Here is a 24,187-nt window from a genome sequence, read left to right on the forward strand (position 1 = left end):
CACACACACACACACACACACACACACACACACACACACACACACACTGTCGGAGACTCTCCTATAAAACCTTCTGGCCACAGAGTGCTTCCTTCCGTGCAGGGAGACAATAGAGAAACTTGTCTCTTTTGGCCTTTGCTCTAGATATTTTTTCTGTGTGTTGGGGGGCAGGTTTTGGAAGTCTCCCATGACCTTGTAATCACAGGCTCGTCTTCACATGGATTTGGGTTTGGATTTATTCTTCTTGTATTGTCTGGCAATCTGTGTGAGTCCATTCTTTTACATTGCTTTGAAGAAATACCTGAGACCGGGTAATTTATAAAGAAAAGTGGTTTAATTGACTCACAGTTCCGCATGGCTGGGGAGGCCTTGGGAAACTTAGAATTGTGGCAGAAGGCACCTCTTCACAGGGCATCAGGAGAGATAATGAGTGCCAGCAGGGGAAATGCCAGATGCCTATAAAAGCATCAGATCTCATGAGACTCACTCACTATCACAAGAAGAGCATGGGGGGAGCTGCTCCCATGATTCAGTTACCTGCTCCCGCCCTTGACACATGGGGGTTATGAGATTTGGGTGGGGACACAGAGCCAAACCATATCATAATCCCAACTGAGAAACTGAGTGATAGTGATCTGGGACTCCTGGTAGAAGTCAGTGCAAACTCTCTGGATAAATAGACCATAAACCCAGGCCTCCTAGGATTCTCAAGATTAGATCTGAGCTTACAATCCAAAATTTAAAAATACACAAATAAGCTACCATAAGGGAGAACCAGCAGAATCAGCAGACAGCACAATTAGCATGAATAGGACTTAAGATATTGGAATTATTAGGTAAAGAATATATGTAGTGCTATCTAAGAGTGTTTGAAACTTTTGGAGAAATAAGAGATGAAAATGTGAGCAAAGAATATGAAACTACTAAAATGATCAGACAGGTTTTAAAAAGAACCAAATAGAAATTTTAGAAATTAAAATTTTAATCTTTAAAATTAAAAGTTTAGTGGAATGATTTTAATTGGTAGATTAGAAAAAGCAGAAAAAAGAATTAATGGTCTGGGCGATAACTCTGAGAACATTACCCAGACTATAATATAATCAAAGAGATGGATATTATGAAAACAGTTGACAGACTGATAGCATGAGATGTCAAACATGTCTAATTGGAGTTCCAGCAGGAGAGATTGGGAAATGGGGGAGAGAAAATATTCAAAGAAAAAATTGCTGAGAATTTTCCAAAACAAATGAAAGACAGAATCCTCAGATTTAGAATGCAAAGCAAATCCCAAGCAGGATGAATAAGTAATATATACAAAAGACAAAGAGAATATCATAAAAGTAGCCACAAAGACCCAAAGGCATAGTAGTTAATAGTGTAGACCATGGAGCAACATACCTGGGATCAAATCTTAACTTCACCATTTATAAGCCATGTGACCTTAGGCAAATGATGTCTGTGTGTCTCAGTTTCCTTATATGTAAAATGGGGCTAACAGTAATACCTGTCTCCGAGGATTGGTAGGTTTAAATGAGTTAATGTATGTAGAGTTTTTAAAATAGCGCCTATTGCGTAGTAAGTTCCTTGTAAATGTCAACCACAATTATTGATGGTATTATTACTACAAAGGACTAGGAGACTGATAGACTTTTGAAGAATGATAGCAGACCCTTCAAGACAGTAGATCACCTCAAAGTGCTGAGAGAAAAATGTCAGTTTAGAATTGTATATCTAGCTCAATCATCATTTGAGAAAGAGTGTAAAGAGATCTTTTTTTTTTTTTTTTTTGATTAAAAGCTAAGAGCTTTACCATCAAGGAACTCACTAAAGGAGGAACTTCTAAAGGATGTATATGTGTCAGGAAGAAAAAAACAACCCAAAGGTCTTAGATGGAAGTGAAAATGGAGAAAAAAGAAATTGGTAGAGATGTGAATAAATCTAAACAAATATGGACAATGTTGAAATCAATCCAAAGGTGGGTAGGAGAAAAGGTAAAAGACACAGAAAAAGCAAGAAATAGCATAGAGTGTGATGGGGGAAATATTTCCAAATATATTAATAATCATGATAAACTCAGATTAAAAGACAGATTGTCAGATCAGATACAAGAAACAGTCCAGCTGGATGCTGTTTATCAGAGATGTACCCCAAAACAAAGATGTAGAAAGGTTGAGATTAATAGAATGGGAAAAGATGTCTTGGGTAAATGGTAACCAAAGAAAACCAGCAAGTTATTAACATCAGACAAATATTGAAATGGTATTAAAGGGAAATACATACTATAAGAAAGGTTGCAAACCACAGTTCGTGGGCCAGTTGTAGCCTGATGTCTCTTTTTGTATATTAAGTTTTATTGGAACACAGCCACACCCATTTGTTTCTGGTTCTCCTTTTGTGCTAGGATGTCAGAGCTGAGCAGTTGCAACAGAGACTATATGCAGATTCCCAAATATTTACTAACTGACCCTTTATAGAAAACATGTGTTGTCTGCTGAACTAGAACTACAGAAATATACCTACATGGGTGACTCTCACAAGAATAATTTTGAGTAAAAAGGAAAAAGCAAGTTGCAGGCATATACCAATTACAAAAGGTTTTAAAACACATAAAAATACTATAGATTACTTGTAGGGACACACATGTATGTGGTAAAAGTCTAGAGAAATGCGGGAGAGGCCGGGTGCAGTGGCTCACGCTTGTAATCCCAGCACTTTGGAGGCCGAAGTGGGGAGATCACTTGAGGCCAGGAGTTCAAGACCAGCCTGGCCAGCATGGTGAAACCCTGTCTATACAAAAATTAGCCGGGCATGGTGGTGCATACCTGTAATGCCAGCTACTTGGGAGGCCGAGGCAGGAGGATCACTTAAACCCGTGTGGCGGAGTGTTGCAGTGAGCTGAGATCACGCCACTACACTCTAGCCTGGGCAACAGAGTGAGACTCCGTCTCCAAAAAAAAAAAAAAAAAAATGCAAGAGAGTGGTAAACACCGAAATCTGGGTAGAGGTAATGTCAGAGGCAGGAGGAGCCTGCAGGTGAGGGTGGAAGGGATTTTATATCCCACTTGGTTGGTAGGGATGTGGGTGTTCTTTGTATTTTTGTATTATCTTGACCTTTCTTTTTTTTTTTTTTTTTTTTTTGAGACGGAGTCTTGCTCTGTCGCCCAGGCTGGAGTGCAGTGGCACGATCTCGGCTCACTGCAAGCTCCGCCTCCCGGGTTCACGCCATTCTCCTGCCTCAGTCTTCCGGGTAGCTGGGGCTACAGGCGCCCGCCATCACGCCTGGCTAATTTTTTGTATTTTTAGTAGAGACGGGGTTTCACCATGTTAGCCAGGATGGTCTCAATCTCCTGACCTTGTGATCCGCCCGCCTCGGCCTCCTAAAGTGCTGGGATTACAGGCTTGAGCCACCGCGCCCGGCTATCTTGACCTTTCTTTATGTCTTAGAAATAGCAGGAGACATTCTTTAAAAGTCTTCCCCATAGTTTAGGCATATGATGTTGATCCTGTGGTCGTACAAGAAAGTAGTAAAAAGATTTAAGGGAGAAACATGCCACATCATAATTTTCACATTTTCAGATAGGAAAGAAATACCTAAAATAGGAGAACCTAAGACTCTGGCCAGTGGAGGGGCCTCTGGAGGTCATAGAGTTCAGTCTTCTGCTGGAAGAAGGAATCCCTTTTTCCATAGACTTTATTAGTAGCCATCTGGCATCTGTTTGAGCTTGTTGTGTGATCACAAGGCTGCCCATTTTATTTTGGATGGCTGAGTCACAGAGAGTACTTTTGATTCCCCTTCCATATGATAGTTGCTTAAATATGAAGGTGGTGATCATGCATCATCACTGCAACTCACCTTTGATTTGATCATTTCGGAAGCTCAACTTTGCTTTCACTCTAGTTTGTCAATATCCCTTTGAAAGTGAACCATTTGTTCCCGACCATGTGTGGTCTGACTGGTTCATGGTGGAGGGAAGCAACTGGCTCTTCCATGGTGAACAAACACTGTACTTCTGTAACTTTAAAAGTTAATTCGTGTTCAGTTTGTGGTCAGCCAAATCCTGACTTTGTCCTTCTTGTATTGACATGATGTAGTTTTAGAGAAGGAAAACAAAAGCTTTAAAAAAATCTTCTTTGCAAATAAGTACTTAGAAGACAATGATAGAGTTCTATTATTTTTTAAAAGTCAAATACTACATGTTATATCTAGGAGAGTGCAGAGAGAAAGAGAGGCTACCTGATTGATCAAGCTGGGTTTTATAGGAAACTTTTTTACTTTAAAGGATTGGTCCTTAATCTGAGTAACTCTTTTTCACTTCACTAGGGTTTTGAGGAACTGTTTCATGCTAAGTTAATTGATAAGATAATGATGTATAAACCTGAATATAATTTTAATTTGTATTTAGAGACACAGCTCTCTGTGTAGATTGTAATATTTTGTTCTCATTCGAGCAGAAAAATCTACTTAAGAAACACTACTAATGAATATTAATCCTTAGCTAAGGTAGCAGACCTTTCAAACGTTTTGCCCTCAGTACTCTTTTATACACTTTAAATTATTGAAGATCCTAGAGTTTTGGTTTATAGATTAGTCTCAAGTAGACTTTTTAAAGAATGTATTCTGCCCTTATATTGATAGCGATTGTATTAGAAATTAAAACCCAGATAATTTTAAGATATGTATTTATTGATTCATTTAATTAATTTTTTTAAAATAAATTCCCAGGCTGAATTTATTTAAAATTCTGACTCTGACTCCCAGGCTGAAGTGCAATGGCATGATCACAGCTCACTGTAACCTCCATCTCCTGGGTTCAAGCAATTCTCCTGCCTCAGCTTCCCGAGTAGCTGGGATTACAGGTGTGTTCCACGACGCCCAGCTAATTTTTTGTATTTATAGTAGAGACAGGGTTTCACCATATTGGCCAGGCTGGTCTCAAACTCCTGACCTCAGGTGATCTGCCTACCTTGGCCTCCCAAAGTGCTGGGATTACAGGCATGAGCCACTGCGTCCGGGCATATGCATTTATTGATTCATTTAAAATACCAGTCTGTTACTTGTTAACATAAATCACATGCTTTTTATGAAAAATGACTATTATCCAAAATAAAAGAAATTTAGAAGAATGTCATGGTTTTATATTTGTGCAAAGTTCTGTGGTGTCTGGATTAATAGACAGATTCTCAAATCTGATTCTGTCTATTGCAGTATCCTCTGGCAAAAGAGGTGAGAGTGAAAAAGGCAGATTGTCTCTGTATTTAATTTTCATTGCTTCTGTAACAAATTACCACAAATTAGTGATTGACAACAGTACAATATATTGTCTTCATAGTTCTGGAAGTTAAAAGTCTGAAATAGATCTCACTGGGGTAAAATCAAGGTGTTGCAGGACTGCATTTCTTTCTGGAGGTTCTGGGGGAGACAGTTTTCTTAAGCTTTTCAGTTTCTAGAGGCTCCCCACATTGTTTGTAGCCCCTTGCATTTTCAAAGCCAGCAATGGCTTTCTGAGTCTCTCAAATCACATTCCTCTCACACTGAATCTTCTGCCCTCCTTTTCCACACTTAAGGACCCTTGTGATTACATTGGGTCCACCTGGATAATCCAGGCTAATAATGTTATTTGAAAGCCAGCTGATACCAATCTTAATCCATCTGCAACCTTAATTCTCCCTTGCCATGTAAGGTAACATATTCACAGGTTCTAGGGATTAGGACATGGACATCTTTGGAGAGCCATTATTCTGTCTGCCACATCTTACTATGAGAATAGTTTTGACCTCAAAGATTCCCTGGAGAGGAGGTTGGGGAGGTTTCCCAGATTATGCTGGTAACTACTGATCTAGGAAAAATTATTTGTTGAATGAATGAATAGAAAAAAGAAGGGACTGACAGTTAGGAAGCACCTACTTTGAGCCAAGCACTGTGCCAAACATTTGACCTGCCTTGTAATGTTTAATGGCTGTGTGACTTTGGGCCAGCTGCTGCTTAGCCTTATTCTCCCCATCTGCATATGAGGGATTGTAGTATTCACTTCATGGAGTTCTTGGGACATTAATTGAGGTGATGAATGAGAAGAACCCGGTGCACAGCATGCGGATGGCATTTATATAGGCATATATATTTCTTTTCTACTTCCTGTATATTCTAATGAGAAATTTTTGAGTTTGCCTATTTTTTGATCATTCGACGTGGCTCTCTTCTATTCGATAGGGTCTTGCTCTGTTTCCCAGGATACAGTGCAGTGGCACAGTCAAGCTCACTGCAGCCTTGAACTCCTGGGCTCAAGGGATCCTTCCATCTCAGCCTCCCAATTAGCTACCTGTGCCTGGCTACTTTTAAAATTTTTTTGTAGAGACAGAGTTTTGATTTGCTCCGCAGGCTGGTCTTGAACTCCTGGCTTCAAGCCATCCTTCTGCCTTGGCCTCCCAACGCATTGGGATTACAAGTGTGAGCCACTGTGCCGTGCACAATTTTCTTTTTCTAAGGACTTTTTCCCCTGAAGCTGAATGTACTTTTCTTTCTGATCAGTTCTGTTGATTTTTTAAAGATTTTTTTTAAAGATTAGGTTGTCATTAAACCATTACTGTATTTAATTTTATTTCAAATGTAGTTGTATGGAGTTTTATTTTTGTAACTTCAGGAAGTGTGATGGATTTCTGTGGAGTAGTCAAAATTACAGATATTACTTACAGGGTAATAAGAGGTATAATTTTAACTTTTGGTGGGAGTAGTATAAATGTCATGTGCATTATTAATTAGTCAGATGAGTAATTCTATTTGTCATGGATTGCTTCTCCTTGGAGACAATGCAAAATGTATAATGGAAAAATGAATGTTTCTTCTTAGATTATCAGACACAATAAAACTGACTCTCGAATTGTCTCTTCCCGGGGGGGCATGCCCAGCCCCATGCCAAGTTCTTCTGTCTTACATCAGTGTGATGTTTGTTGGTCTTCCCCACTGCCTGTGATATTGCTCTGTATTTATAATCTCCATGTGGCGCCCTGTGCACTGTCTGGCACATTGTAGGTATGGTAAGTGCTTATTGAAAAGGATTTCCTATGGATCTAGTAAATGAGAAAACCAATTTACAAGGATACTACAGGTTGTATAATCTCATTGATGTAAAATTCTAGCAAATGCAAAGGAATCTTACCAAAAGAAAATGAGCAGTGGCCTGGCGCTGGGCAGGGGTGTAGGGAGGGTGGGCTGGAATTTAAGGGAATGTGGGGAAAGGCTAGGGGATGTTAGATGCTCATTGCCTTTATTGTGTTGATGGCATCACAGATGTCTCTGCAGCATATGTCAAACCCCATCAAACTGTATACTTTATGTGCAATTTATTATATTGCATCTCAATAAAACTATAAAGTGAAAATACAGAAATAAGAGAAAGACTCCAGTTTAGCCTGGCTTGAATCTGGTACCCACCTCAGGAGTGGCCCAGGGTGAGTCAGGTGTTCTGCCCTGGACCAGCAGCTGTGACTGGAGGAGCAGGTCCCAGAAGAAACTGGGGAAGAGTTACTTCTTATATAAGGATTGGAGCATGCTGGGCAGGTAACCCTATCAGTATTCACTTTCACTGTGGAAAGGATACCTTGGGCATTTTGTTTCGTCTCAACATCTGCCATTGGACTACTGCAGAAGTAAAAATGACTTAAAACCGAGTGGTTATTAGAGATACTGGAGAAAACAGTTTCTGGCTAAAAATTTAAATCTCTTTAAGGTCTAACAGTTACACACTCTTAAGAATTGTCGTCTCAACCTGGGCCTTCAAAGTCACACTTTCTATTCAACTGTTTCCTTTATCGTAATGAATTATTAGCAGAAAGGATATTAAGTGGACACAACTATATCAAATAACATTTGTTGGCACTAAGTGTAACATACCAAAACATAAACAAATGTGAAATTGCATTATGATCAACTTGTTCCCTAGCATATCAGAAGAGATTCACATTTTTCAACCGTTAATAGCAGAACTGACTTTACTGCCCTGTGCCTAGCCTGACTGGACAGAAGGAAGTTGGAACTTGGTGAAAGTTGCTAAGAGATAAATCACCTGAATTAGGGTGTCTTTCTTGTCATTTTCACTGGCAGTTATGGATGTGAAGTTTAAAAGTTTAAAATTTGGATATGGGACCTTGAGTTCACCTGTAGTGGAGATAATGGAAAGGGTAAAAACTGCCTCAGTGTAGAAACAAAAAATGTCTATGCTTATTTTCACATTTCCAATCCATAGGTATACTTCTAAAAGAAATTTTGAAACCTTGATGTTTTCAATCTACATGTGAACTTTTAAAGGAGAATTTGAAGCCATGTTAAATATGAAATCTTAAAGTATTTGGAATATCTGTGAGTATTCTTGAAGTATATGAATGTTATGAAATATAAACAGAAGTTGAGATTTGGTCCAATTAGGGAAAAACAAATAAAAAAACAAAAACCCCAAAAACAAAATGCTCTTTTTTGTTGATTTAGAAACATAGAAATAGATATTTAAAATGTGACCTTGAGCTGTTAATTTCATCTTCATTTTCCACTGTGAAATGGGTATAATAGTGTCTTCTTGCATTAAGTGAGGTCATGCACATTGCTTCTTAGTGCCTGGTATATAGTAAATGCACATAATTATTACCCACTAGATTAACTTTTTGGTTGACTGAGATTCACAGAAAGCTTCTTGGTACATGGAGGGTAGCGGAGAATGGAGGCTTTTTCTCTGTTGTTTTTTTTTTTTTGTAACTTCTAAAATTCTCCGGGAAATTTTTCTCCTCTTCCATTTCTTCTTCAGGGACTTCTGATCTGTATATTCTTTTTTTCTAGAAAAACAGCTTGAAATCTAGGACATATACCAAAAAGAAAAATCATAACTAACTAAAGAAAAATGCCATCTTAGTGTCATTGAACTTTTAAGGATTTTCAAGTGTATCTCACCTTCTCTGTTTGATCATATTCTTGTTAACATAGTTGGGTTCTGAGTTCAAATATCTGAGATGTATGTTTGGGCCTCCAAATGGAGCATGTTTTCCCCCAGTTTTTTCTTTATTAATATCAATGCAACAAAATCTTTGCATATAAATCTTTACCTACTACATCTCTATTTCCTTAGCATAGATTCCTGGAAAGGGAATTACTGGGTCAAAGGGTATGAATATTTTTAACAGACTCTTGATACATATTGCCAAGCTGTTTTCTAGAAAGCTTGTTCTGATTTATATTCTTAAACAGCAAGGAGTGAAGCTGCCCAGGTCCTGGCACCAGGTTCCGTTATTACAGACAAAACAAGAATAGAACACCCCCAAAACAACACACACAGATAGCACTACCACTAGCAGCAGCAACACTGCTGCAATCTGACAAGAGGAAAATGACTTCTTACTTTATTTCTTAGCCAAATAACACATGCTTATTATAGAAAACCATGTAAATGAAATAAAGACAGTAGACATTTGCATTTCCACCTGTTGAGACTCCTACTGTTAACTGTGTTTACTTGTTTTAATTTGCTTTTTTTGGTAATTCGAGTGGTTGAACATTTAGTTTACCAGCTATTTAATTTCCTCTTATATGGATTTTTAAAATACTAAGAATACTAGACCATTGCTGTTTGTCTTTTCAATTTTTTGGTCTAATATACTCACCTCTTTTCCCAAATTGTTGTTTTCATATTTTTAGATGCACAGGTGTTAAAAAATTATATGTTGCAAATCTGTCAATAGTTTTCTTCATGATTTATTCTGTTGCTTTTTTTTTTTTAACATTTGGAAAGTTATGTTTTATTCAGAGATGAAATAAATGGTATATATTCTTGTTTTTAATGTTCAAAAATTTTAAACTCTGACTCACATGTTTCTTTTTTCTACCTTTTTAATGTTTAAAATGTTTAAACTCTGACTCACATGGTGTTTGTTTTATAGCATAATTTGAAGGAAAGTCTTACTTGACAATTCTTTTCACATAGCTGATCGGTGTTTATGCATAGACATTAGACAGAGACAGAATATTCCAGGCAGATGTAACTCTGGTCAGTATTCAGCTACAGCATATGTTGGAGAACACAGAGCAGTGGATGACCCATCTTGTTGAAAGCAGGGCATGGGAAGGAGAATTTAAGATTGGAGAAATGGATTAAAGTATACATCGGGAATGCCTTTGATACCAGGTTAAAAAGTTAAAATTTATCGTCAGAAGTTTGAGTGGCTGAATTTTCTTAAAATAAACTTTTTTTTAGAATTCCTTTGGATGTAAGCAATAGAAAACTTAACTCTTTCCCATTGACATCTTTTCTAGGTTCCTAGCAGTGGCCCCTCACATCTCCAGATTTATGTTCTCTTAAATCTACCTTTAAAAGAAAAGAGTGCCTCTTCCCTGAAATTCCCTTATAAATCCAGAAATCGACCTGATTGGACTTATTGGTTTACTATGGCTGTAGAGAAAGTATGATGATTGGCTGGAGGGGATCCTATGTCTGCCTCAAACTAGTCAGCCTTCTTAAGGGAATTCAGGTGCTCTGTTAGGCCAGGCCTGGGTTACATGCCCTCCTTCTGGAGTCAGGAATGGAACCCCATGAGACCACACAGTTTGAATGTTGGGGAAGAGAGGTTTCCCAACAAAATCATGATATTGAAGGTTTATCAGTCAGGCTAGGTTATGCTGCAGTGACAAGCAACACCAAAATCCCAGTGGCTTATTACAGACAGCTATAACAAAGCCTATTTCTCACTCATGCAGAGTCTACTGGGGGACCCTCACAACTCTGCAGGGCAGTCAGCTCCACGCGGTGGCTTAGCCTTCCAGCCTCCTCTTCATCTTGTAGTGTCTGTATCATATCTCCATGATAGGCACGGTAGGGGAAGGGAGTGTGCCCTGCTCTAGAAGTGACACATCTCTTCTGCCTGTGATCTGTCACGACCAGAGCTGGCCAGAGTCAGGGGTGAGGAGTGGAGGGAGGATTATGATCCTCCCCATGTGTCTGGAAAGTGGAGCCAACTGGATGGGAGCAAGTGTGAGATGGCACAGCCACACTGGAGGGGCCCAGACACCCAGTGCCCACAGCCATCGCTTAGCACAGGCAGCCTTTGGGACCTCGGTTTGTCAGATCCATCCTTTGCACCCTCCTGTCTTTATCTGACTGGTTCCTGGGATAACGGTGAGAGCAAGTAATGCATTTGGTAAACTTTTAGAGCTCTCCAGTACTGTGTGCCTAAGGCCTGAGTGACAGGCATATCCTGTTTTTTAAAACATTAAGAATAACTATTCATTGACATCAATCAGGCCATGAATTTCTGCTTGGTGTTGTCTCCACACACTGCTCTGTGACAGCTCTGCCAAGCTCTAGGCCTGTACTAAGGGAGAGTCATTTAGCATTTCTAAGCATTAAAGAAGACAAAGTACTTGGCAAAAATTGTACTTCCCAAGCTCACATCTTTACACAGCTTAAAAATGTTTCCTTGAATAAGTGGAAAGTGTCTGACTTCTGTACCAGAATGAGGTTCTGCCTTCTTTCATATTCTCTCTCTGTCAATAGTAATGATAAAATTTAGACAAGAAATGGTATTTTTCTGTGATGGCCTTAAAAAAGCAAGACAAAATGGAGCAGGCCGGGCGCGGTGGCTCACGCTTGTAATCCCAGCACTTTGGGAGGCCGAGGCGGGCAGATCACGAGGTCAGGAGATCGAGACCATGGTGAAACCCCGTCTCTACTAAAAATACAAAAAAAAAAAAAAAAAAAAAAAAAAATTAGCCGGGCGTAGTGGCGGGCGCCTGTAGTCCCAGCTGCTCAGAGACGCTGAGGCGGGAGAATGGCGTGAACCCGGGAGGCAGAGCTTGCAGTGAGCCGAGATGGCGCCACTGCACTCCAGCCTGGGCGACAGAGCGAGACTCCGTCTCAAAAAAAACAAACAAACAAAAAAATAAAATGGAGCAGCCACTATGGAAAACAGTAGGGCAGTTCCTAAAACAATGAAAAACAGGATTACCATATAATTCAGGAATTCCCCTTGTAGGTATGCACCCAAAAAGATTGAAAACGAGGATTTGAACAGATACTTGTATGTTCATAGGAGCATTATTCCTAACAGCTAGAAGGTAGAAGCAACCCAGTGGCCTGTTGATTGACAAATGGATAAACAAAAGGTGGTTTATATCTACAATGGACTGTGCAGCCTTAAAAAAGGAGAGGCTGACATATGCTACGCCATGGATGAACCTTGAGGTCATTATGCAAAAAGACAAAGACTGTATGACTCCACTTCTATGAGGTTCCCAGAATAGTCAGATTCATAGAGACAGAAAGTGGAGCGGTAGTTGCCGGGAAAGCTGGGGTGGATGGGAGTTGTTTAATGGGTACAGAGTTTCAGTTTTGCAAGAATAAAAGAATTCTGGAGCTGGATGGTGGTGATGGTTGCACAAGGTGAATGTGCTTAATGCCACTGAATTGCACTCTTAGCAATGGTTAGCATGGTAAACTTTATGTAATGTATATTTTGCCACAATAAAAAACATAAAAAATCAGAACCAAAACAGAAAGCTTACCAGTTTTTCCTAAGGTTGTTCACCACATTTCCCAGTGCTCTGTGGGATAAGCAGATGAAAAGCTGGAAGCTGCTGAAAACTGGAAGTGCCAGGGGCCTCCCAGCTTGCCACACTGTGTGCTGGAGGGTGCACAGCTCCCAGCTCAGAGTGGCTTGCATTGGAACTGAGTTTTGCTCAAGCTCTGGCCACAGCAACAGAGCTGTCTCTCCATTTCTTTGTACTGATTGTATAGTCTTGCTGTCATCATCCATTATGTACAAAGGAATTCACTTTCTAAATTGGTATCCACTCTTGTTTCTCCTTTCAGAAAGTACGTAAGTGATCAGTCAAGAGGCATTCGGTTTATACTTTTGAGTCTAAAGTTTAGCAAGACCGTTTCTCTTTTTGTGAGTGGTTGGCATTCTTTTCTTTTGCCGTGTAATTATTCGTGTTTGTTCTTAACTTTTCTTCCTAAAGTTTGCGCGGGATGCCAAGATCCCTTTAAGATGCTGCTCCACGTGTTCGAGGATGACACTTTAAACATCCAGGCTTTCAGGTGATGGTGTCATGTGATGTACGTGTCTCAGGCTTTCACTCCCACAGGGGAATTCCCGTGCAGCTTTTGGAGATAGGCTGACCAGTCACGATTTTCTATCGTAGTAGTTTTTCCTTGAGGGCTTCACGTAGTCTTCTGAGGTAGCAGGAAGGGAGGGAGACTTTCTTGCCAACACCATTTCTAAATATAAGCTTCTAATTAAGCAGGCTGTTTGAACCTCCTTTGGAAAGGTCATTTGTGGAAGTGAAGCTTTTGGTCACTCTGTAAGCGATCCCACTTCACTTGCATCATATGGACGATGCCATGTGGCCATATTCAGAAAATATCGTCAGCAATGGCCCATTGATTTATATAAGGCCAGAGGATCTTCGGTATTAGATATCAAAGAGCTTAGGTCTCCTCTTCCCTAGGACCAGTTCTTGTGAACTACCTGCCTCTAAGCTTCTTAAATGTCTGTAACAGATATGTCTTATTGGCAAAAGAAAAATGAAAGCCATGGTTGTTGTGGCTGGGCACGGTGGCTCACGCCTGTAACCGCAACACTTTGAGAGGTAGAGGCAGGCGGATCACCTAAGGTCAGGAGTTTGAGACTAGCCTGGCCAACATGGTGAAACCCTGTCTCTACTAAAAATACAAAAATTAGCCAGGTGTGGTGGTGCACACCTGTAATCTCAGCTACTTGGGAGGCAGAGGCAGGAGAATTGCTTGAACTTGGGAGGTGGAGGTTGCAGTGAGCCGACATTGTACCACTGCACTCCAGCCTGGGTGACAGAGTGAGACTTCATCTTAAAAAAAAAAAAAAAAAGCCATGGTTGTTGTCTCGTTGATTGTGATGAAAGAAAAACGAATAAAGAAGTGGAATTGTTAGTGAATTGACTATTTGGGTTTTCAGTAGGCTCAGTCACATCTAGATTGTCAGTGTGAGTGAAATTAATTTATTGGTTCGTACATGTGCCTTCATAATGACCTGGAAATTCTGTGTAGGGATATAAAGTCTTGGTTTTAGTAAACTGGGTGCAATGTGGGAACTTAATTGGGAGCCATGAATAGACTTTAGGGGATGAATCCCATGAAATTTTCTGCAAAATCTGCACATGCATGGAGAAGATTCCATAGCTTCTGTTAGGTTTTGAAAGGGATTTAGATCTCAAAGCTGTTAAGGAGTCTTGTGAAATGCTCAGAATACCTCACTGTGGCTGGATTGGTCCCTGACTGGGGCCTCAGTGCCCTGACTGGAGCTGTTACTATGCAAGAGGAATGCTTCTTGAACATTTCAGGTGGCTCTTTAGAGTGAATGAGTGTACTATGTGCCATTCATAGTCAGAAAGAAGTGAGCAGAAAGGAAAGGGGAAGCTCAGAAATGATAGATTTTATTTTATTTTAGGAAAAAATGCACCTGAAAGGGAGTTAAGAACATAGATTCTGGAGCCAAACTTCCCAGGTTCAAATCCCAGCCCTGCCATTTGGTGCTGGTTTATCCTTAGCAAATTAAGTAATTGCCATGCGTCTCTAGTGTCTTCGTTTGTGAAATGGGGATAAAGTAGTATTTGCTTCCTAAGGTTGTGGGAAGGATTAAATGAAAGAATGTAAAGTCTTCTTGACTTTACATGGTAAGTGCTTAATAAATATGGTACATGGTAAGTGCTTAATAAATATTAGCTGTTATAATAGAGTCAGGTGGTTGTCCTTAGTAATGTGAGAAATAGTAAAATATGGATTGTTCAGGTTTTATGTACATGTACCTATCTCCAAAAAGTCACCTGCCTTCAGCATTTGTCTGCCTGTGAGCTATTTCAAGAAAATTTTGGTGCATAAACATCATAAAAGGTGAAAAAAAACTGTCATATATAATTTTAGCAAAATAGGATAGTCTGTGTTTTTGTCATAAAAAATTGGATGATTATGTTCGTCCTGTTAAATGATTAATCTGGTGAGAATATCACTTTTTTTTTGTCTTTTGAAATATATTGCTCAGTCTTTGATTCTGAATTTCATCTAGGATATGGTGCTGAAGGCCTCGTCATCTGAGACGTCACCCTTATGTTCAGTTTCTCCATCATCATTAGGCCTAGAGAACTGCTGTCTCTCTCTGCATTCACCTCCTGGCACATCTGATAACTGTGAGATGTCTTGCCCTGTTGGCTTTCTTTTTTTTTTTCTTTTTGCTGTTATGGATGGAAAATGAAAAACTGATTTCTCAACAGTGTTCCATGAAAGCAAAAAAAAAAAAAAGAAAAAAGAAAAGACTGCTAAGATGGTATCTTCAGACTTCTTTTATACCTTCTTGAAAGCAGTTCTTTGTGCAGTGCCGTGAGAACTGAAGGATGATGTCATAGTGATGACTTATTTCACTACTGCACTATCTTAAATGATTTCTTATTCTCCTACTTTCTTAATTTAGTCTTTTAAAAAATCATAGGTGGCAATAATTGAGAAGTAATGATGAAATAATTCTAATAAGTATTTCAGCATATTGGAAAAATAAGATCACCAACATGCCCTATTGCATCTTAGATTTTTAAAAAGGGTCCACTGACTCATGGAAATTGTAAAGTAGAATGAATTTTTGAAAGGCTTCCAAGAAAAAAATAGAAATCATGAAGTAGCAGTCCTTACAAATAGTTAGAACTGCTCAAAAAAGAAACCCAAACCTAACATCCAGTGGACCCTGATGGTAGAATGTAGTCACACGTCTACAAACCCATCTGAAGGAAATCATCTGAAAGGCGAAGATTAACACACGAAGGTGCTCATTGCAGTGTTATTTTTATTAAATAGGAAAAACTTAAATATGTAACATAGAGTACAAGTTGAACATCCCTGATCTGAAAATCTAAAATCCACAATGCTCCAAAATCTCAAACTTTTGCATGCTGACATGCTGCTCCAGTCGCTCATTGGAGCGTTTTGAATTTCAGACTTTTTGATTAGGGAGCCACGATCAGTAGGTATAATGCAGATATTCCAAAATATGAAAAAATCCTATATCCAAAATGGTTTTGTTCCCAAACGTTTTGGATAAGGGATGCTCAACCTGTAGTAGGTTGATTATGGCACACCAATATATATCAAAGTCTCACGCAATAGTTTATTCTCAAAGAGTATAGGATCATGATTGAATATTAAATTTAGTGAGCTCAATGCAAACCTGTATATATAGTGTGAGGTTAGCTATGTGAAATATACATATAGAAAAATGTTGGCAGCAAATACATAAAATGTCAGTAGTTTTTTTCTGGGTGGTGAGATGATGTATGATATTTAGATTTTGTTAACTATACTTTTACTTTCTAAAATCTGCAGCATGTATTTTTTTAAACAAATCCTTTTTGTGATGTTGGAGCAAATGTTCTTTTTCGGTAGCAAATGTTCTTTTATTGAGGAATAATTTATATACCGTACAAGTCACCCTTTTAAAATCTCCCATTCAATGGTTTTTAGTACGTTCACAAGAGGTGTTCAGCCATCACCATTGGCCAGGTACTGAGGCACACGCCTGTAATGCCAGTACTTTGGGAGGTTGAGGTGGGTGGGTTGCTTGAGCCCAGGAGTTTGAGACCAGCCTTGGCAACACAGGGAGACCCTGTCTCTACAAAAAGTACAAAAATTAGTAGGGTGTGATGGTGTGTGCCTGTAGTCCCAGCAACTCAGGAAGCTGAATTGGGAGGATTGCTTGAGCTCTAGAGATTGAGGCTGCAGTGAGCGGTGATTATGCCACTGCACTCCAGTCTAGTTAACAGAGCGAGACCTCATCTCAATCCCCGAAAACCATCACCACCATCAATTTTAGAACATTTTCATCACCACAAAAAGAAATTCTGTGCCATTAGCAGTGAGCGGTCCTAGGCAACCATGAATCTCCTTTCTGTGCCTATGGATTTGTCATTTCTGGACATTTCATATGAATAGGATCATGCAACATGTGGTCTTTTGTGGCTGGCTTCCTTCACCAGCATGTTTTCAAGGTGAAGCAAATCTCTTTTGTAGTCTAGTTTACTCATTTTTTTCTTTAGAAATCATACTAGCCCTTATTTATTATGTAGTATAATGTATTTTTTTTCTCTATTTCCAGAATTGGTTCCTTCCATTATGAGCAACTTGTTGAATCCAGATGCCATTTTCTCAAACAATGAAATGAGCCTGTCGGACATTGAAATCTATGGCTTCGATTATGATTACACCTTGGTGTTTTATTCAAAGCACCTCCACACGCTGATATTTAATGCTGCACGGGACCTTCTCATCAATGAACACCGGGTAAGATCACAGGGACATTTCAGGCTTCTCCTTCCCCTTTTCCCTTTAGAACAGTCTTGAGCTGACGTGACCCCAAGTCTGCCACAGAGAAGCCATTTAATAAATTGTTGATGAATGAATAAGTAGATTTTGTTCCCTTCCAAATAACTCTTATCTGGAAGATGATAGTTTTTTTTAAAAAAATCTTTAGATGTGTTTTGGCAAAAGACTTCCCAAGATGCACATTAGTGGAGATTTGGCTGTAGATATTTACACTCTCGTCTTTCATAGAATGACACAGTGTCTCCTGGAGCTTGATGAATTGGCAGCCTGCCTGTTGAATTCTGGTTAGGAGGAATTCCTCAAATGATAGGAGATGTTTTACCTTCAACACCGATTTGAATTGCTAAGAGTACAGCATATTTGAATGTCTTTCTTCTGATACGTAGTATTGTTGAGAGTTTTTAATGAGGAAGGAAAAAAAGAAAATATGCAACCTTATCATTTTTTTTCTGTAGTCTGATTTGAGTACATATTTCAGGAAGCAGGATAAGAAGTGTCCTCAGAAGTCTTGTGGGCCCGTACCCTTTGAGACCCCTCCCGGGAAGTACAGCTCAGCTCTCCATCTCAGACAGGTGCACGTTGCCATAGGAGGTGGTTCTGATTTTTGGGAAGTTCTTCCATGGGTTGAATAATTCTGCCTTCATACAGCTCTCACCATTGACCTCTTTTCTTCCTTGATATATTGCTTCACATGTTTCTTAAGCCACCTTGTGCCACGCCCTGCAGTACAAGCTGGGAAGATAAAGATGAGTAGGAGACAGGCATTACCTGTGGAGAACCAACAGCCCAGTGGGGTCCTCGGTCACGTGGGCAGATCAGTTATGCAGCCTCCTAGTGGAGGTCTCCTTAGACATTGAATGTGTCTGACTGTGATGGTTAGAACAACTTTCTCTGCCTTAGGGAATTGGGGAAGCAAAGAAGAAGGTGATATTTCAGCCAAATCTTGAAGAAGTTGGCAGCAAAGGAGGGCTGAGGGTGGGTATGAGTAACTTCTAAACCCAAATTGTGCAAACTACTATTTTATATTTAACCATTCGATTACCAGACATATAATGGGCTAGTGTTGTATAGACCAGCCATTACGCCCTCTAAGACTTTTCCCAAGTTGATCGTTCTTAGCTCTTTTAACCATTCTCATTTGTCCTCTTTTCTTTTCATCGTCCTAGTCATCCTCCTTTGTGTGCGCTCTGGTTTGTTTCTCTCAAATGTGAGGCCTTGAAGATGTTACCCCAGGTGGGGTCCGGCTAGAGTGGAATAGAAGGAGACCATCACCTCCCTGATTCTGGATGCCATACTTTTATTAATGCAGCCAAAGTTCTCCTTAGTTTTGGATCCTAACCATTTGATTCAGCATATTTTCTGATCCCCCTCAGCTTTTGGTTATCGGTGGATTTAAGCAACTCATTTTTTCCATATCCAAAATGCAGTCGTGGCATTTGCCAAAAAGAAGCTTCCCTCTGCCACTAAGCCAGCAGCCTGCTTTCTTTAGCTATGGCCACTTTACTAGATGTAAAACCACCTTGCCACTTGGCATCCAGTGGCAGGTCTCGTTTGTTCAAGGGACTACTCTCTTCCATCTAAACTGCGGTCCTTTGCCTAGATCATGAGATGAAAGCCAACTAAGAACGAGGTGGTTCTGACCTTGGTTCCTGCCTGCCACCCCATGCCATCTGTTCACCACCCCCTAAAAGGTGGATCCAAAGGGGTGTTGCATTGGTGCTGGCATTTCAGTCCCATGTCAGCTGCAGTGTTTTCTGTGACTTTGATGTCATTTATAAAAAGCAAGCCATGATCCCAGTGGCAGTGTTCATTGATTGTCCACTAGGTGCTGAAAGCACAGGTTCTGAGGCCTCACTGCTGGGGTTCAAATTCTGCCTTTATCACTTACTTCCTACATAATCTTGATTGACTCACTCAATTTCTCTGGACCTCAGTTTTCTCCCCTGTAAAATGGGCATAGGAACAGTGCTTTCCTCACAGTCACTGTGGTAAATGAATTAATAAATGTAAAGTAGATGGCACATAGAAAACAATAAATATTAGCTATTTATTAATACTAATACTATTATTTCTAATCTGCACAACAACCCTGCACACACATGTTGTCTCTGTTTACAGCTGAGGAAACTGAGGTTCAAAAAATGAAGCTACTAGATCAAGGCCACAGGCCAGTAGGAGACAGACCAGGATTTGAACTCAGGTCTCTCTGTTTCCAAAGGACTCTATTCTTTCCTCGACTCCGTGTTGCCTCTCTTACGGGGTTGCTAACACCTTTCCATCCTACAGTTTTTTTGGTTCAGATGCAAATAAAATATTCATGAAAATAAAAAATTTATGAACATAAAAAATTTATGAAATTTGAGGGGAAGAGAGATGAAATAGATGGATAAAATAAAAGCTGCAATCACTATTATTTGAAAAGCCTCTAGATTTAAGATCATTGAAATTTTATTCTCATTATGTCTGTTTGTTGCTTTGATAAAACTAAAAGAAGTTATACTAATTATATCAGGCATATTAGTAGAGTCAATTATGCTTACGCAAATTTTTCTCTTCTGATTAGACAAAATAATTCTTCGAAGATGTACTGAGTTCAGGGCCATTTTTGCAGCCAAGACCAATGCACTTTGTGTAGTTGTAGAGATGGAAAGACATTTGCTTTTGAGATGCATGGTCATAGAACAGTATATTTGCAATTTAGCATCTTTCCAAAAAGCAAACATAAAAGATTCCAGCTCCTTCATAATTACCCTTTTTAAAAAATAAGAAATTTTTACAAAAATGGAAATTTTTAAAAAAATCGAGTAATAACTGTCTATATTTTGATTTTATTTGTCCACCAAGGAATAGAAAGGGAGGGGTAGAAGAGCTCTTGATTTCATCTCCCAGCTTCACACCTTAGTCAGCATTTCTTCTCATTAGTTGGCACCGTTGATCACCTGATTGTTCATATCCAAAGCATCGGCTGTGACCCCTCACACTCCGTGTCCATGTCTGATCTCTCAGCAAATGCTATGCTCTCTTTTTCCTTTAAATAAACTTTTAGTATAGTTTTAGGCTTACGGAAAGGTTGCAAATACTGAGTTCCTGTATGTATACACCCAATGCCCAGTTTCCTCCAATGTTAACACTTGAGTAAGGTACATTTGTTAACTAAAGAACCAATCTTGATACATTATTATTCACTAAAGTCCATACTTCCTTCAGATATTTTTAGTTTTAACTGAATGTCCATTTCCTGCTCCAAGATCCCCTGCAGGATACCACATTGCAGTTAGTTGTCATGTCTCTCAGGCGCCTCTTGGCTTTGACAGCTTCTCTGACTTCCCTTGCTTTTTTAAATGACCACGACAGTTTTGAAGCGTGCCAATTAGGTGCTGTGTGTGTTTTCCTTATGATTAGCCTGGGTTATGGGTTTGGGGGAGGAAGACCACAGCGGTGAAGTGTGGTTTTCATCCCATCATAGTGAGGGCCTCCCCAGCCTCCTCCAGCTGCCTTCCCTCTTTCCCTCTTTCCCTCCTCCCCTCCTCCCCTCCTCCCCTCCTTCCCCTCGAACCTCCAAACCCTTTCCTACTTCTGCCTTGGAGCACTCTTTCTTCCACCAGATGAGGCTTGCTCCTGGCTTGCTTTTTTTTCCACTCCGCAGATCTGTGACTGCTTGTATTGCATTTTCTTATAGAACATACACTTCGAGGCATTATATTCTGTGTGTGTATTTGTGTATGGTCCGCCTCCCCAAGTAGAATGGGAACTTTGCAGGGGCAGACATCTTTGTCAGTGTTGTTTGCTGCTGTATTCCCAGGCCCTGGCGTTAAGTAGGTACTCAGTAAACACTTGACGTCTGCATCCATGAGTTCCGCAGGTAAGTGAGAGAGTTGTGCTTCATGTGGGCCAGCGTCCTGATGAGGTCATTTTACTCTAGTGTCGTGTTTTGTGTGGATTTCAGAGAGCTTAGTTTTTGTGCCCTTCTGCGTTGCCTCTAATTAGACTCGTAATTTAGGCTACTTTAAATATTAAACTGAGACCTCTGGAAAACAGGTATGTTTATAGGCCTCTGGACCTCAGGAACCCACAGCAGTGTTGTAATGTAGAGGTTACTAGCTGTATCTGAGAGCTGTAATTACCCAGGACTGTAGGAATTAGGCACACGTGGAGAAGTCCTGGGTTCTCTGCTGTATTTTAGTATTAACTTTGCTTGAAGCTGTAGGGACGTTTCTGTAGCATTTTCAGGGGGACACTTTGCTCTTTATCAGCACACAGGAGTTTGCCCAGATTTTAACTGGGATTAGAACAAAGTCAAGCTACTAAAGGAAACCAGACTGGGCCTAAATTAGAATTTTAATAAAAACCCCAAGTCAAGAGCTTTTATCTTTTATATTTCTTACTGCTTTTAGGGATACCAGTTATCTCCATAATACCTCACCTTGGGTGAGTCTTTTTATTTCTCCCCCTTGGGTGGTGAAAAGTTTCTAAATTATGAAAAGTCCTGAAAATCTAGCTGAGACCGTTGGAGAGGACTGTAACCAACTGGCCGCTGTGAGTGGCTCTGGTTCCTGGGCTGGATGTCACTGTTAACAGATGTTCTACTGATGCTATGTGTGTATGTGTTGGAAATGGGCCAATCATGAGGATGTTTTTGACTAGGCTGGTTGTATGGGGAGATTACAATTTAGGGGCAGGAGTAGAGCATAGAAATCACCCTAGTCAAAATGGTTTGACTAGAAGAGGCCTTGGAGAAGACTTACCTAAAGTCATACAGGAGATTAGCAGGGGCTAGTAGGGTGGACCTAAAACCCCAGGCCGCCAGTTCCCAATCCAGCGAAGCCACTCAATTTTATTGAGCACTTGCCATGTGCCAGGCACTGCCCTGACTTGCCACACTCATTTTTGGGCTGAATCCTTTACACTTCCAAAAGGATAAGATTCTTGTTATCTTTACTTTGTAGATGAGAAAACCAAGGCTCAGAGGGACAGACGACCTTGCCCAGGGTCACCCAGCTAGCACATGGCAGGACCAGGATTTGATGCCTGGTCTGTCAGCCTGGGAACCTGTATTCTTCATTATGACATTGTCCTGTTGGGGCTTTTCCAGCCGCATCTGTCAGTTTTCAAGGTCATTGATATGGTTTGGCTGTGTCCCCACCCAAATCTCATCTTGAATTGTAGCTCCCATAATCCCCAGGTGTCATAGGAGGGACCTGGTGGGAGGTAATTGAATCATGGGGGTGGGTTTTTCCTGTGCTGTTCTCACAATAGTGAATAAGTCTCAAGAAATCTAATGGTGTTATAAAGGCAAGTTCTCCTGCACAAGCTCTCTTGCCTGCTGCCATGTAAGATGTGACTTTCCTCCATGATTGTGAGGTCTCCCCAGCCATGTGGAACTATGAGTCCATTAAACCTCTTTCCTTTATAAATTACCCAGTCTCAGGTATGTATTTATTAGCAGTGTGAGAACGGACTCATATAGTCACTCACTATGATCTTTGGACCAAATAAACATTGTGTATTTCTCAGGAGTGGCTCCCCAAGAATAACATTGAGAGTGAGAGGCAAGGGGAATGTGAGTGTGTGGAGGGCATGTCCTGCTGGGGAGCCCTGATAAGCCTCATTCAAAGAAAGAACCACCAGACTTTTCAGCAGTAAACACTCTTTTATTGAAGTGCCAGCAATCAACTAAAATAGTTGGTGCTCCACTCGTAACTGCAAATGCTTTCAGCAAACTTGTTGAGCCCCTCTGAGGTGGCAGGTGCTGCTGTCACAGGGAGGCGATGAGTGTCCAGTATATGGTGGCTCAGAGTTGGTTCAGCATTGATTATGTGGTGGTTAGGGGTGGACTTGGGTGTGACACAGACCTGGGTTCAAATACTGGCTCGACAACTATCTAGCTGTGTGACCTTGGGCAAATTCGTTGCCCTTGATCTTCAGATTATTCAATAGTAAAATAGGCTTGAGATGCCCTGCTTCCTTCATGCTGGTGTAGCGAGGGATAAAGAAAGTCATAGAAAGTGTCTAGTATGTGGCACATAGCAAATGCTCAGTGAAGGCACCTCTGTCAGTGACATATTAATATTTCTTTCCTGTCTGCCCTCTTATTCATCCATCAGTCATGAGTTTAACAAGAGATTGCAGAGCTGCTGAAGTCCCTTGGCCCCCCTTCAGTAAGCAGATCCAGGGTGCTAGGCGTTGGGTTCTGTGTCAGCTTGTCAAGTATGTCTGCAAAAATGCAGGACCATACACAGGGTTCTCAATTCTTGGAAACGCCCATGAATGGAAATGTCAGTTTGGTGATTTCTTGGCACACATGGCAGGTGGTGGATAAATGATCCCAAATGTGACATTTGAGTTAGTGCTTCGTGCAGCTTGACATGAAAAATTGCCACATGCAGGTCAGCCTGCTGGTCCCAGGAAATGTTTTTGTACAAATGGAACCCTGGCCATGAAATATTAGCTCAGCCATGGAAGGAGGTTTCCTGGGCATCTTAATAGTTGTCTGGGTTTTAACTTAAGTAACTTGCATCACAATTGGAAGGTCCTAGTGATGTCGCCTCTCTAGACTCAGGAATAGACGTTCTTTCCTGCAGGTCTGTGCTCCGAGGGCAGAGGGGCAGTGGGGAGAGCAGGGGAAAAGGCCCCAGCCTGATTCTCTGCCCACCATACCCTAGCTTGTTTCATTCAGAACATCTGATGTCCTTCTGAATAAAATAGGGATGGTAGGGCCTGCCATGTAGTAGCAGCAGAAATAGTGCCCACAAATCAGTGCCATCCGCAGGGTAGCTGATGTCCTAATTCTGAGATTTAGGGAGAGAAGTAAGGACTTG

General features: G+C 40.4%; 1 protein-coding gene across 1 annotated transcript in view; it reads left to right on the forward strand.

Moving 5' to 3' along the window:
* Window positions 1-24,187, forward strand: part of NT5DC3 (5'-nucleotidase domain containing 3) — a 71,612-nt gene that overhangs the window by 9,574 nt on the left and 37,851 nt on the right. The window contains exon 2 of the mRNA XM_032168862.2: window positions 17,143-17,327. Within this exon, the coding sequence (XP_032024753.1) occupies window positions 17,143-17,327 (185 nt within the window). The remainder of the gene's footprint in view (window positions 1-17,142; window positions 17,328-24,187) is intronic.

This window comes from Hylobates moloch, unplaced genomic scaffold (genome assembly GCF_009828535.3).
Source record: "Hylobates moloch isolate HMO894 unplaced genomic scaffold, HMol_V3 SCAFFOLD_12, whole genome shotgun sequence".
In the NCBI taxonomy this organism is placed as follows: domain Eukaryota; kingdom Metazoa; phylum Chordata; class Mammalia; order Primates; family Hylobatidae; genus Hylobates; species Hylobates moloch.